General features: G+C 31.4%; 1 protein-coding gene across 4 annotated transcripts in view; it reads right to left on the bottom strand.

The window, feature by feature from the left end:
• Positions 1 to 14,884, bottom strand: part of LOC139512880 (serine/arginine-rich splicing factor 4-like) — a 69,259-nt gene that overhangs the window by 5,100 nt on the left and 49,275 nt on the right. For 2 of the 4 annotated variants that reach the window (XM_071300821.1, XM_071300822.1), the window contains 3 exons: positions 8,752 to 8,912; positions 988 to 1,107; positions 727 to 762 (listed from right to left, as the gene is read on the bottom strand). In XM_071300821.1, the coding sequence (XP_071156922.1) occupies positions 727 to 762; positions 988 to 1,107; positions 8,752 to 8,912 (317 nt within the window). Of the gene's footprint in view, positions 1 to 726; positions 763 to 987; positions 1,108 to 1,322; positions 1,502 to 3,698; positions 3,756 to 8,751; positions 8,913 to 14,884 lie in introns of those variants that run through there. The other 2 variants (XM_071300823.1, XM_071300824.1) reach the window with 2 other exon arrangements.

The following is a 14,884-nucleotide window of genomic DNA, read 5'->3' as shown; positions in this document are numbered from 1 at the left end:
GAATCTATAAAATATTTTGAAATGCTACGAATAACAAAGAAGCTAAATTCATTCAAGCGTGGACATCACAATATACCAACTAATAACATAACAATTAATTATGTAATAATTAAGTCATAATGAAATTATCACAATTTGAAAGATTGATCTTTCCTCTTTTTTTTGGTACTTCATTTATAAAATTCAAAGACGGATGAAATGAATAATATCAGTTTAAAGTTGTCTGATTGGAAGTGAATAATCTTTGTATTGTGCTACCTTAAATGTTAGTAGTTTGTTTCTGATACAATTTGAAATCCTTGAATGAAATCGATTGTTGACAACAGTTATCAAAGGTACGCCAGACGCGCGTTTCGTCTACACAAGACTCATCAGTGACGCTCATATCAAAATATATAAAAAGCTAAACAAGTACAAAGTTGAAGAGCAATGAGGATCCAAAGTTCCAAAAAGTTGTGCCAAATACGGCTCAGGTAATATATGCCTGGAATAAGAAAATCCTTAGTTTCCCGAAAAATTCCAAGTTTAGTTAACAAGAAAATTATAAAATTGACAACATAATTGATATGCCTGTCAACACAGAAGTGCTGACGACTTGGCTGGTGATATCCCCGTGGACGAAACGTCCACCAGCAGTGGCATCGAGCCAGTGGTGTAAACAGTTATCAACGGTACCAGGCAATTTTATATTTTTAATTCACCAGACTTATTGTTAGTTATACTTACACGACTTCCCCTTGGTGTTTGATCCATGGCCTGTTCCTAAGAAAAGAAAGACAATTTGAAGATGTATTTGATGAAAAGCATATAAATAAACATCCTAAAAGTATAACGGACAAGAATAACTTTTCTCTTCTTGAACACTTATTGTCAAAACGAAAAATATTGAAAGATAGCAATTACTTTTTTATTGATTGAAAATAACTTATGCCCTGAGTTATGGTTTATTAAATATATTTTTTTTAAATTCATTTCTTTCTTTTTTACCTTAGGCGGAGATCGTGTAGGTTCCGGTGTTGGTGTTCTCTTTTCGTCGTCTAGTTCACCATAATCTATGTCAACACTTTCAAAAGCACTGTCATTTCTTTCCATTTCATACTGACCTTGCTGAAAAGGAAATTGTAAATTTGAACTACATGCACTACTATATTCACTAAATATTCAAATTCTGGTTTGGTATACATTCCAAATGTCAGATATTTCACTACTTGATACGACAGTTCTATTCACCGATATTTTTCTCCTTGCAAAACTTTATAATGACATTTGATACATTAATTTATGAATGGAAACAACATGTGTAAGCAATTAAAGACGCTCACCTTGTTTCGATAGATTGCATTATACTCCAATTAGTCAAAATTCTAACATAGAATTATTTTATTTCACACTTTTATCGGTATTCATCACATGGTCCTTTTTAAACAGTTTATATCATTGTTAATTTTTCTTCTTTTGTCAAATAAACTACCGTCAATTCAGATAAAGATGTAATGTAAATGCTTCAATGATAAGATTTAACGCTTTTTATTAACAAACAGGATTTTGAATAAAATTAAAAATACAAATTAAAATGAATTATTTAAAGCAGAAACCATTGAGTAGTAATTTCCATATCAACATATTAATAATTTACTGAAGTTTGATTAAATGTCTCGAATATTTTGATGTTATCATATTATTAAAAAAAATATTATATTCAAAATTGGATGTCATCGAAATAAAGCTGCAAAGACATCCGAAACTACTTACTCATTCATATTAGTTTGACTTAAATCTAACTAAATTATTTCATGTCTGAGATAGTGATTTGTGTCTGCAGTTTTAGAGTAGGCATAACGGAGTACTCAATTTGTTTTGCAAGGAGATCGTAAGAATATCATTTATAATTTGTATCAGTATATCAGAACCACAAAAGGCGTATATGATTTATTATCTTACCTCCTATACATTTCTAGGAATATGATTGGTTAAAAGCGTCCGCGTGAAGACCGTGTATATTTGATATTAGGTTAGTAGGGAGGCGGGGCTTATTTCATGTATACACGTTAAGTAGTGGAGTTACGTCCCTTTATATTCCATATTAGGTAGTAGGGAGGCGGGGCTTATTTAATACACGGTTAGTAGTGGTGTTACGTCCCTTTATAAAAACAAAACGGAACTGAGAAAAAATTTAAAGGTTTCAACAGACGAAGAAATTGATGATTAAGATTGAAATAAATTCATTAAACACATTTAAACCTAAGTTGTTATCTATGGCTATTGTTCTTATAGTATCAATGGAATAATTTCTTAATTCTAACTGTATTGAAGACTGGCTTTCTCATTTTGATAGATCACAAGTCTAAATTTTTCACGTTAAGATAGTCGGTAAGATAAATTCGTTACATAGTGTGCTAGTGACGAGTGACGTAATACGGTATATATACCGTATTAGATCACTAGCAAACTATGTAACTAATAATATTTTGGTATAAGAGAGATAACATTCGCAGTTGCACCGCCTATTGTATATTTTATTTATTATCTATTGTTCGCTTTTGCTTGTGTTTTTTTGTTTTGTTTTTAAAGCTTTACGTTTGACGCACAGCTCATTATTCTTTTGGGCTGTATCTATGTGCTGTCGTAAATAAATTTTAGGTGTTCGTTGTTAGTATGTGGTTTACATGTTGAAATATACTATTATATTATTTTTTAATGTATTATATGTCCTGAATGTTTTAATTTTATGTTATATTCCAGTCACATATTATTGTCATTTTAACGATGTTTTAAACATTGCCATATAAGTTGGAGGTTCAACCAACAATTGTTTTCAAATGTCCTGCACCAAGTCAGGACTATGGCAGTTGTTATTTAATAGTCCGTTTCTATGAATGTTTGCGTTTTGTTTTGTAGAAGTTCAATGTTCCTGTTGTTCCGTTTTGTTTCCTTATATAGTTGATGCGCTTCCCTTAGTTTGTTTTTTTGAGCCGGATTTGTTTCAGTTAAATCGATGTATGACTATTGAACAGCGGTAAACTACTATTGTCTTTATTAACAACAATTTATAGCATTTCAGAATAAATTATCATATTGTTATGCCTGAAATTTGCTGAGAACTACAATTTTGGAGAAAAAAGCAAATTTGTATTTTATAAGATTATAATAGAACCATCTGAACCAAAAAAGAATTTTATGGATGAAAACCTAAATTTTGTTTTCAAGATACCATCTTACATATTAATTAGCCTTTATATTATAGTGTATTTAAAGTCCATCTTTTCTGTAATGTAAACCTCGGAAAAGTTATGAATGATGTAAAACTCAGTGAACAACTATAACATTAAAAGCAATCAGAATTGTTTGACCTATATGTTTGAAATTGACTCACTGTGCTCCCATTATTAGGCTGTTGCACCTTGGGACTCTGAATTTCAATTTAATGAGTAGATATATGTATAAATAATTGTATGGTATTTATCAATAAATGACTTCATCTTATCAATCGTTATGATATAAATTATCTAAACTGGTTTTGATGTGTAGCTTATTCAACCGAACTTCCTATAAACATGATCTCTGTTTCTTTATCTATATAGATATTTTTACGTTTTATTGGAACAAAACGTAGTAAAAAACAATCTTTCCGTCTTACTTCTTACTCAAACCTTTTTAATTAACCCAACGATAAATTTAACTTCAACTGTAACCCTTACCAGTTTTCACGTTCCGTTAGGGCGGCCATCTTGAAGGATTTAGAATAATCATTACACAAAACATGCATTTGAGAAAGGTATTAATTTATTTAAAATTGTTACAGTTGGATAACGGAAACTCAGATTGATTTCTTACTTTATAAATGGATGCTGTAAAATGTAAATACAGAATATTTTAATTGATTCGATGGCATTCAATTTACAGTAGAGGGTTTGATTTATTAGTATTTTATTAAAATGTTACTTCGATTGCAATAAAAATGATCTAATTCCAAACTTTCCAATTTAAACCTTAGTAAATTTAAATGTACTGTCCTAAAAACAACGTTATATTTGCTTCTAAGGTTTCATCATTAACAATAATCACTTATGAAAAAATTGCATTTTCAATATTAAGTATAAGACGCGTTATTTTCAATGTTTATATCGACTTCATGATACTACATGTACTCGTTACACTTTAGCCGAAGTAATCACAGAGTAGTTGGTTTAAAATAACCATACATTTCTGTGTTAGTGATAAGTTGTTAGACATTTGACAATACAAAAAATTATCAACATTCTCTGAAACTGTCTCATTTGACTAGCGGTCAGTAACTTCTATTATTTTTATTTAGTTGCTTTTTTTCCATTGTTTTAAAGCTAGTTGATTTAATGCCTCGTACCAACCTTCTGAATTAAGCCAGTTGCTACTGATGTGTACTGTGTGTTCTTATTTTGTGCTGTAACACCTCTGTTCTTGGTTATGGGGAGGGTTGGGCACTCACAAACTTGTTTAACCCTAACATAGGAGCCTGCAGTTTAGTGTAATTGTTTTCGTACACGGTTTTGGTATAAATTATGCTGTTAGTTTTTCTCAAGTAAATAAATTGAGATTTTTTACGCGGAGCCTTTTATAAGCGACTATACGGTATTTTCATATTGTTGAAAGCAATACGGTTGCCGATAATTGATTACATTCACTTCATTTGAACTATGTCTCATCGGAAATCATAACACATCCCCTTATTTTAATATTATTGTGGTTATGTTTCAATGATCCTGCACGAAAGAGGAAGAATGCTAAGGAATAAAACCGGATATCGAATGATCCTTACAGGTTTTTGTAGATTTAAAAAAAAAAATAATAATGGAACAATAAATGCAGAGTTAGATAAACCCTACTAACTCGTATGTAACCCACTTTTCAATAAAATCGTTCGCCGTATCAAAGGAGTGTCGACAGGGTCAGGTGATAACTGTTCCAAAAACAGTTCAGACTTATTTCCTAAAGTGTTCCAACCATAATTAGTCAATACAAATGAAACACATGTATGATCTCCAATCACTCACATATATAACATTTATATGGACAAAATCCTCTGAAAAAGTGAGTATATAACTGAGTCTGCTATATATTATATATTACAAGCTACTGACGATAGTAAAAATATGCTACAGGTTAAAAGAAACATAACAAAAACCGAACATCGAGGATAATTATAAAACGGAGAGTCCTTTATCAAATGGCAAAATTAAAAGCTCAAACACATCTAACGAATGGAAAACAACTGATGTTGGTACACCATCTACTAGACAACACCTATGTTTGTATACACGCCACTAGCGATTGTAATTATTTATAACAAGCACCCTCCGAAAGATTACAGATCATCTAGAACACCATCCCGAGGGTTGTTCACTATCTAATCTGAATACAAACTACATTCAGAAAAAAAATTTGGTAAATTCATTTATTATAGGGATGACGACATAATAGTTTGGTATAAAGTTTGAGCAATACATCAGCATTTTAAAAGTTACAATAAATGAATTCATCATTCCATATTTAACAAAGAAATTAAAGTTATATATACCACGTTAGGTACAAAGTTTGAGCAATGTATCAGCATTTTAAAAGCTAACAATACATGAGTTTGCCATTTCATATTTAACAAAGAAATTATAGTCATATATACCACGTTCGTCAACGATTTCCATACCACTTGTATATATGGCAACGAGCACACGGAACCTTTGTTTATACAATCAATACAGATAAACAGTAGATGGTAATTGTTATTGATATTTCTTTGTTATACAGACGTTTGACATCAAAAGAATAAAACCTTGTCATTAATGCCAGGATTAAAACTTAGAATTTCATACCTGGTATAATGATTAAGTGGAAACGATGATTTGTGATAAAAATATACTGAACAGAAATCGAAACACATGACTTTAGTTCTTAAACTAGATAGTTGATATTTCATCTACCAGGACAGCATTAAATAATGATATGATTTTTCTGGAAACACATTTTTGTTTGAATTCGAGATTACATTCATCAGCTTACAGATTCTACTACTGAAATATGCAGACGTAAATATGCAGGCCATATCACATTGCGTGAAAGGTCAAGTGTAAATACATGCGAACTAGACGAACTTATTAATAATTGAACAAATTAACTATAAAAGGCTTAGGTAAAGGTTATATTTTTTTCTCTCTCAAAGTCTTTCAATTTGATTGTACATCTAAAGCCTATATGATTTGATATGTAAAATTGTAAGTTAAGATTATCGTTGATCATCTCAACAAGATAGATTTTCTCGCTAGAGCCGGGACGGCCAAAGCGAGAAAATCAACCGAGTTGAGAGACCAATGATAATTTGTTTATCGCTGTTTTACTTATGCCGACGTTGTCAATTTCAGTAATCATAAAAAAATTAAGCGAAACGAAAACAAATCCGGGTCATAAACCAAAAACCGAGAGAAATACGCATCATAATAAACTCTTTCGCAAGTGACCTGTTTCGTTAACAATGACTAAAAAAAAACCCAACTGTTAACGGAACTACTCAAGGAAGAATCAGAATAAACCCCATGGTAATGGGACTGCTTGATGAAAAATTTAAAAGGTTTACATTCCTGCACTATAAAAAATCAGTGGAATTGTAGAAATTTTAGAATCAGTACAGGTTTAGCTAGCTATAAAACCAGGTTCAATCCACCATTTTCTACATAAGAAAATGCCTGTACCAAGTCAGGAATATGACAGTTGTTATCCATTCGTTTGATGTGTTTGAACATTTGATTTTGACATTTGATTTGGGACTTTCCTTTTTGAATTTTCCTCTGAGTTCAGTATTTTTGTGTTTTTACTTTTTTCTTTACGTCAATTTATAACTTTTCCGAAGGTGAATCAGTTGACCACCCCTTTCCACCTCCACCCCGACCTTGATTAATGAAATTTTCAAGGAATAAATTCTAAAAATGCTTGTAATAGGAAAGATTAATATGAAACCAAGATTTTTGAAGAATACACATGTGTATCTTTGAATTATTTTGCACCATAGTATAAGCTGATAGGTTCAAGAACTATACGACAGAGAAATATCGATACATTAATTTGAAAAATTAGGCATCATTCTTGTTGAAAGACGCTTACTGAGTTTTATAGTCTAGTCAAGTATTTTTATAACAACTTCAGACTTTTCAAGAAGATTATTTCATAAGAACGGAATATACGAAATATGCCAAGAACCCTTATTTGATTTGTTAGTATGTATTAATGATGTATATACGTAAACATATAATACAACATGAACTAACTGTCTTAGATACAAATATTGAATTATAGAAATCTATGAGCAAAAGTTTACTGTATATTGATACTTTCCTCCAACTAAATAATCTATTTGATTCTTAAAAACATTCTATACACAATACTTACGAAAAAAAGAAAGATTTTTTTTAATATTCCTCATTTTCTTTTTAAAGTTAATAAAAAGCTTCTTTATCGTTTCATTTTTTAACCCCACAAAGAAGGAAATTCCACGGTAAACATTAATTACAACAACTTAGCAACACCCGCTGAACAGGAAATAAACGTACAGACATATCTTTGTGACTCTTAACACTGGTCATTAAAGAATTCTAAAACACACAGAACAAAAATTCTTATCTAATAGTTGAAAATAATTGTTAAAAAATGCGAAAAATCCGATGCAATTTGGTCCACAATTGCAGAGATAATGGCTTGTAAATGTCAACTTATTGATAATGTTTGTAACGCAAACAAATCATATAAGTGTTATTATTTTTTTTTATAGTTACTGAAGTTTATACGGATCTTTACTGAGCTTAACCATGGAAGTAAATATGAGAGTCAATATAATACTTCCATGGTTTTAACCATAAACGATGATGCATACCAATATGAGAACAAGTCTTTTAAAGGGGCGTTATTTTTGCCCATATGAAACTTTTTTAATAATCGTATTGATGAAAGTCACATAAATGTTGTCAAAAAGAAGATTAAAAAGCTCAAATCATTTTATCACGATTCTAGAATGAACATCAATATGTGAATAAGGAGATGTGGTTACCGTATGATTTTCAAATAGACACGTCACAAGAAGATCCAATAACGTAGATATAGACCAATAACAGGACACAATTTTTAATACCGTATAGTCAACAACAAAAAACCTGAAAAGACTGAAAAAATCAAACAAGAAAACCCACGACCAGACATTTATCACACCAATTAACGAGCAAAAAACATTACAGATATGAACAAGATGAACGAATACCACTGAACGGCGGGCTCCTGACTAGCATATTAAACAGAAGGCTCTGTATAATTCGTTGCCAAAAAAATTGCAACCATATTATTCGAACGAATTTGCATTACTTTAGAAACGGTCTGTTTGATAAGATTGTGCGTCAGTAACACTGTAATTATATTTTTAGATATTGTTTTATCGTTATAAGTATTGAAATAGCTATCAATGAATTAAAACCGAACTGCATAATATTGTTATACATATTATTTACATTTATGGGGCTTCAATTTGTGGATGCATGTATTTACGTAGATAAATTGTCATTAGATTTTTCTAGCCTTAAAAATAGCTTTCAATAACTTCACCGCCGTTAGTTTTCATCTATGATTTTTTTTGCATTTGTTATTCAGGGCCTTTTATAACTTATTATGCGGGATTGGTTTTGGTCAAACGATTCCCTAGTTTTTTATTGTACTTTATAAACATTATCTGTTAAAACTTACTCCACTGCCATAACGACCCATTTTAATTCTCTCTGCTAATGTGAGTCCATCTTTGTTCTTGCTGCGCTGGTACTTAGTTTTAAGTATACGGCTTGCATTTACATAGTCCATACCATAAACTTGCATAAAATTCTTCTTCAACTTAGTTATATCCTCTTTGGCTATATAAGTATAAAAAGACAACATAAAACAAAAATAACAATTAAAACAGAACAATCACAGTCATTGGTACAGTTTCAATACGGTCAACAGAGGATCTAGTCTGTTTCTAGGCCGTTATTGAAATTCTTGACAATACCGTCCGGTATGGGCTAATTTTAATTTATGAAATGAACGATCTCGAGCATGCGCAGTTACGAATTGTTGTTCCTCTTTGCCGCTTCGAAGATGGTAGTGTGTCACAGAAAGCCACGATACAGGTGCGTGGAGTAACTTTCAAGTTGCCCATTATTGAAAGTAAGATAGCCGAAACTCACCCGATTCGTGTGGTATAATTTTTTGGACGATAGGTAATGGCCAACAAATGACAACCTTTTGAGGTGGCCGATATGCCTTTCTTTTTGTGTCAAACTCACAACTTGAGCAAAAAAAAAAAAAAAAGCAATTTTGCAAGCTGTCTTAGTGGAAGATAAACATGCTGCTCGTTTTTTGTGGGTATTGAAGATAAAAGAAAGTAATTTTCCCTATTTTTTCGAAGAAAGATTTGTACAAGTTGTGTTTTTATTATGTGAAACTTCATTGCCCTGGGGCAGGGAGCTCAAAAAGGCGTACACTGTAGCAATTTGAGAAGCAGTGATCCTCAAAACATGTCAACAACGCGAAGACCTTTGTACATTCCGAAGGCATACTGAATGTTTTACGGAGGGGACCAACCTAGAGCGGATCCAGGCATACCACCATTCCAACCCAGAAGAAAAGGGGATCCATCTATATGTCTCCATTCAAATGCATTGCTCGTCCAAAATAATAGAAGGGGGAGGGGTTCCAAATAATGACGAAGTAAGTAAATGTTTAACCGAAAATGGATTAAAATCAAATCATATTAAATGTTTTATTCCGTCTTCAAAAGTACCGACTTGAAGTTTACCATTTTATTCATATATTGAAGATTTTCTGATAGGATACAACTATATCTATATGTGTTGAAGTAAGCAGAATATGACATAGTTTGCATTTTATAAGTCTTTAATATAATCTAAGAACGAACAAATCTTATACGATTTCAAAATGGAAGTAAATGTCAATTAAGTCTTTATCAATAAATTATAAGAGCATTGAGCGTTCAGTCGTAAGACATTACACATATACTGAAAAATTTATACCACAAATTGATATTTCTCAAAGGTATTGCTTTTATAAAAACGTTGTATTGTCGCAAAATGAATCATAAAAGACATCAAGAGCACCAATTTAACACTCAAATTGTTGGTTAATGAGGATCGACCTCAACGTAACTCAACTCTTTGAAGCGATGGCTTATAGTGTTATGTATGGCTGATATAATTCGTATTTGAAGGCACGTTTTTAAATGAATTTCTTACCTACGAAGGTGAAAAATAAGCTTAAAATTTTTCTTTCCTATGCTGAGTTGGTAGACAGATGTTGTTTTTTTTTATCGAATCAACGGTGACTCTAAGATTACAATCTTTTAATGCAATGTTTGCAAAAAAATGTAAGGATTAACATAAAAAAACCTTATGAAAAGTAAAATTATATGTCTATACGAAACAATGCTAAGCATTCAACACATAGAAATATCCAACGAATAGTGACAGAAACGTCAAAACATTTATATGCTTCATTTAAACTCCATATATTAATAAAAGCTGACTGTCCACTTTGTTTTGAATATGCTGGATTTTAGTTTATCTAAATCCCTTTGTGAAAAGACAGTAAGGAACATCAAGGTAAAATGAACGATGTCCTTTCAGTTAATTGTTATTCTAACACGATTTATAACAATAATTGCTTAACTTACCAAAAGAAGCGAAACCTCGTAATGTTTTTCAAACGTATAAAAAAAAAATTACATCACAAAAATACTGAACTCTGGTGAAAATTCAAAAAAAGAAAGTCCTAATCGAATGGCGAAATCAAAAGCTCAAACACATCAAACGAATAATTAACCACTGCCATATTCGTGACTTGATATAGACATTTTTTTATGTAGAAAAGGGTGGATTGAACCTGGTTTTGTAGCTAGCTTAACCGCTCACTTGTATGACAGTCGCATCAAATTCCATTATATTGACAGCGATGCGTGAACAAATTAAACAGACACTATTGGTAAAAATGTCAAAATAGGCGTACAGTTGTCAACTTGATTTATCATCCTAATCACTATAAAACAAACAAACGTAACAAAGAAGCACAACAAGGCAAACATCAAAATAAACAACCTCATTTTGCTTTTTTTATCATACGATTTTAATTATATATGTTAATTCCACCTATAAAGGAATTGAAAGATTTTAAGTACTGGGACTGCATCCTAACCCTAACAGACACATGGGTCTCTTTGGCACATTCCCCATTTCCATTCTCAATTTTATTAGATGGTATAAAAGATTGGAAAACCATCAATATACATTTATCTTACGAGTTCTAACGGATTGCATTAATATTTCGACCGATATGATTTGGGTGTTTTAAAGACCAATCAAAGAGTTATTAACTTAATTTTAAAAATTTTGAAAATTATACGTATCTACACATAAAACACACGTTTTAACTCGTAAACATCCATTAAGCCATCGTAACACAGCCCGAAAGGCATCGTTAACAAGACATAAACACTCGAAATAATTCTTAAACAAATCGTTAACTTACTGTAACAAATCGTAGTTTACGGATAGTTCCGTGTTATTGTGAGCGGTTTACAATACTTACGGATTGTAACGAGTTATTTTCAGAAAATTCCGTGGATAATCGTCAGAAGATTTTTGATATTTCAAATAATGCGCATCTCCTTTCCCGGATGTTTTAGAACATTTTTCGAGTAGTTGCGAGTTGTGTGGATACAAGCTAGCTATTTACCGATGCTTGCGATGAACTCCGAGTTGTCAACCTGTAAGGACTAGTTAGAAAAATTCGTGTATGTGAAGGGACATACAAGATTGACACACTTCTCTATGTGTTATATATAACCAGATTTTTCGTCTTTCCCTAGGACTACTGTTTAATATCAATCAAGAGACTTTCGACTATATTTGTATTGATTTAGACAGAAATTAATGACAATTTTTTTTCTTTCTCAACCATAACTTATCATATGGTTCAAATATCCTTAGCAATATGCATTTTTAGTTAGTTGATCAATGAAATTACAATTATAAACATTGTTGCTGTAGCTATATTCTTTGATGTGAAGTGTAATTGTAAATCATATTTGCAACAAAACTATCAAACACCACCACGGGCTAAGTGAATAACATCAAATTTGCAGTACAATGTGAAATTGGAGTGATTAATTATTCAAACTTGCGAGACAATATTTGCACACCAGTAAGCTTTGAAGCAACTTTACATTTTCATTGTAATTATGTATTCTAATCTTTAAAATTATGTGCTTATTTCAAGATATTTACATGAGTCAAATAACTTTTATATATATTTCAATGAAACAACAAATGTTGGTAATTTGAAAACCAAGAAATTTTACTTTCAAAATATAATAGAACTCTTTCGGAAAACTCTTCACCGTTTAAAGAGTTCAAAAATGAGCAAAACCCATACAGTATAGTTATCTATAAAAGTTATATTACAATAGAAAAAAACGAGAGAGAAAACCAAACTGAAAGTTACAACTACTGAACTTCTGTCTCGTGAAAGACTGATACTAGTATAGGATGTGACTGTTTAGTGCTTTACCCTCATTCACCTTTTCTTAATTAACAATGGAGTTATATTAATAATAATGGAATAACACATATTGAGTGCAAAACGAGTGATCTTAGAAGATTGAATGGTAAAAAAACTCATCATAGATACCAGGACTAAATTTTGTATATACGCCAGACGCGCGTTTCGTCTACAAAAGACTCATCAGTGACGCTCGAATCCAAAAAAGTTAAAAAGTCCAAATAAAGTACGAAGTTGAAGAGCGTTATGGACAAAAAAAGGCGGACTGTGTACACAGTAACTAAATTGTAATCTGGTGTTATCGTTAACACTTTCGATCAACTAGAATGAATTAACTCAAAATAGTCATTAACTGGATAAAGTAACAAGTACGTCATAATGTACAGAAACAAGCAGACCAAAATAATGGCAAAATGCACCCCCCCTCCCCACACACACAAAATACAAATAGATAAACAAGTAATAAGAAAAAACTGTAAAACGGTAGTAAAGATCTTTACTATTTCCATTCACCATTAATATGATAAAATAATTTACCCTTCTCATGTGGTACATAGTACTACATACACATTTAACTCTAATTTTATTTTCTTTCCGTAATTTTCTCTTTTCATATATACATAAAAATGAATTTACAACTATATTTATTGTTATAAATAAATAGATAGTCAATGTAAAGCTAATGTTACTGTATGTTTGTTTGATGTTTGTATTTGTTGTAATTCTTGAAAATAATAAAAATTAAAAAAAAAAAATTGATAAATTAAGTGACGTTACAATTTTATGATCATGTCCTAAATGGCCGTACGAAGGAACCTGCAAAGAAATTAAATTTCTATTTTTTCATTTAAGCCTTGAAATTTTGTTTTAAGGGGTCATACGAAAAATTAAAGTCAACAAATGATTTAAAATATATAAAACATGGCTCAAATTGTGTAATCAATATTTCATTATAAAAATAACTACACAATCATTAAGAATGATGTTTAGAATTGGAAAACAAGCGAATAAACTCTTTTTTGCGAATTCCTCTCTTAAAGTTTAAGTTTACATTGATACGATGTAAATTTATAAAAGATTCACACAGAAATCACAAATTACTACCGAAAAATGTTCAGGAAACGCGAAATTCAATTTGAAAAAATCGCTAAGATGTCCGTAAATCATTATCAAAATATTTTCAAAATGACCGTAACATAAAACAAGAATGACCGTGATTGTTAAACAGATGACCGTAACTTGTAAAATATGACCGTAATTTGTAAAGAATGACTGTAATTTATATAGGATGATCGTAACTTTTAAATGATGACCCTCAATTCTAAGAATATCCGTATTTGTATTCATAGCTTTTTGTTGTGTTTGTCTCAATAGGAGCTTAATTAGCGGATATAAACATGTTTCATCAATTTATTTTTAACTATTTGCCGTATTTTGAGTTCATGACAATGATAGTAAATTGCAAATTTCTCGTAAACAATGAAATATTTATTGATAACGACTTTAAAATTTTAATATAAATTGACAGAGATACGACGAAAAGTTGAAGAAACAAAAATGTGTCCCTCTGAGGTGTCTCTAGTACATGCCTCATCTACACTATAATTTTCCATGTTCAGTGCACCGTTAAAATGGGAAAAAAAATGTAATTTGGCATTATGATTACAAAGATCATATCATAGAAAACATGTGTACGGACGAACAAACGAACGGACGCTGTCGCACAGACCAGAAAACATAATGCCCATAAATGGCGCAAAAAAACCACTAATCAAACATATGAATATCCGGTAATCGAGCCTGTGTGTATGGTTCCAGAGGAAGCAGATTAAAATCTTAGTTTGTCTTTATATATGAATAACATTGCTGTATATACAAATTGACAAGGTTCCCCTCAGTGGTGGATCCAAGGGGGGGGGGGGTCCGGGGGTTGGAATACCCTTTTTATTTACCGATCAGTGCATTTGAATGGGGACACATAGTTTGAACCCCCTTTACCCTTGGTTGGGACTCCCCTTTTTTGAAAATGGCTTAATCCGCCCCTGCCCCTTGTGATACGCTATACGCACAAGACTATTTTAATGATCTATTTTGCTGGAGCCCGCCTTCACTAGTTTGGTCGTAGTATTTTAAAAACAGGTTCTGATATTTACTTACAAGACAAAATAGAAGACAAATCAAAGACGATATAATATCAATGGGTGTACATCCATTGGCATTTTTAAAAAAGTGCATTTATTATATGTCATTACAAGGAATTCCAGAAATAAAG

Source organism: Mytilus edulis, chromosome 2 (assembly GCF_963676685.1).
Source record: "Mytilus edulis chromosome 2, xbMytEdul2.2, whole genome shotgun sequence".
NCBI lineage: Eukaryota > Metazoa > Mollusca > Bivalvia > Mytilida > Mytilidae > Mytilus > Mytilus edulis.
Note: the sequence above shows the minus strand (reverse complement) of the source record. Positions and strands in the feature narration are given on the sequence as shown.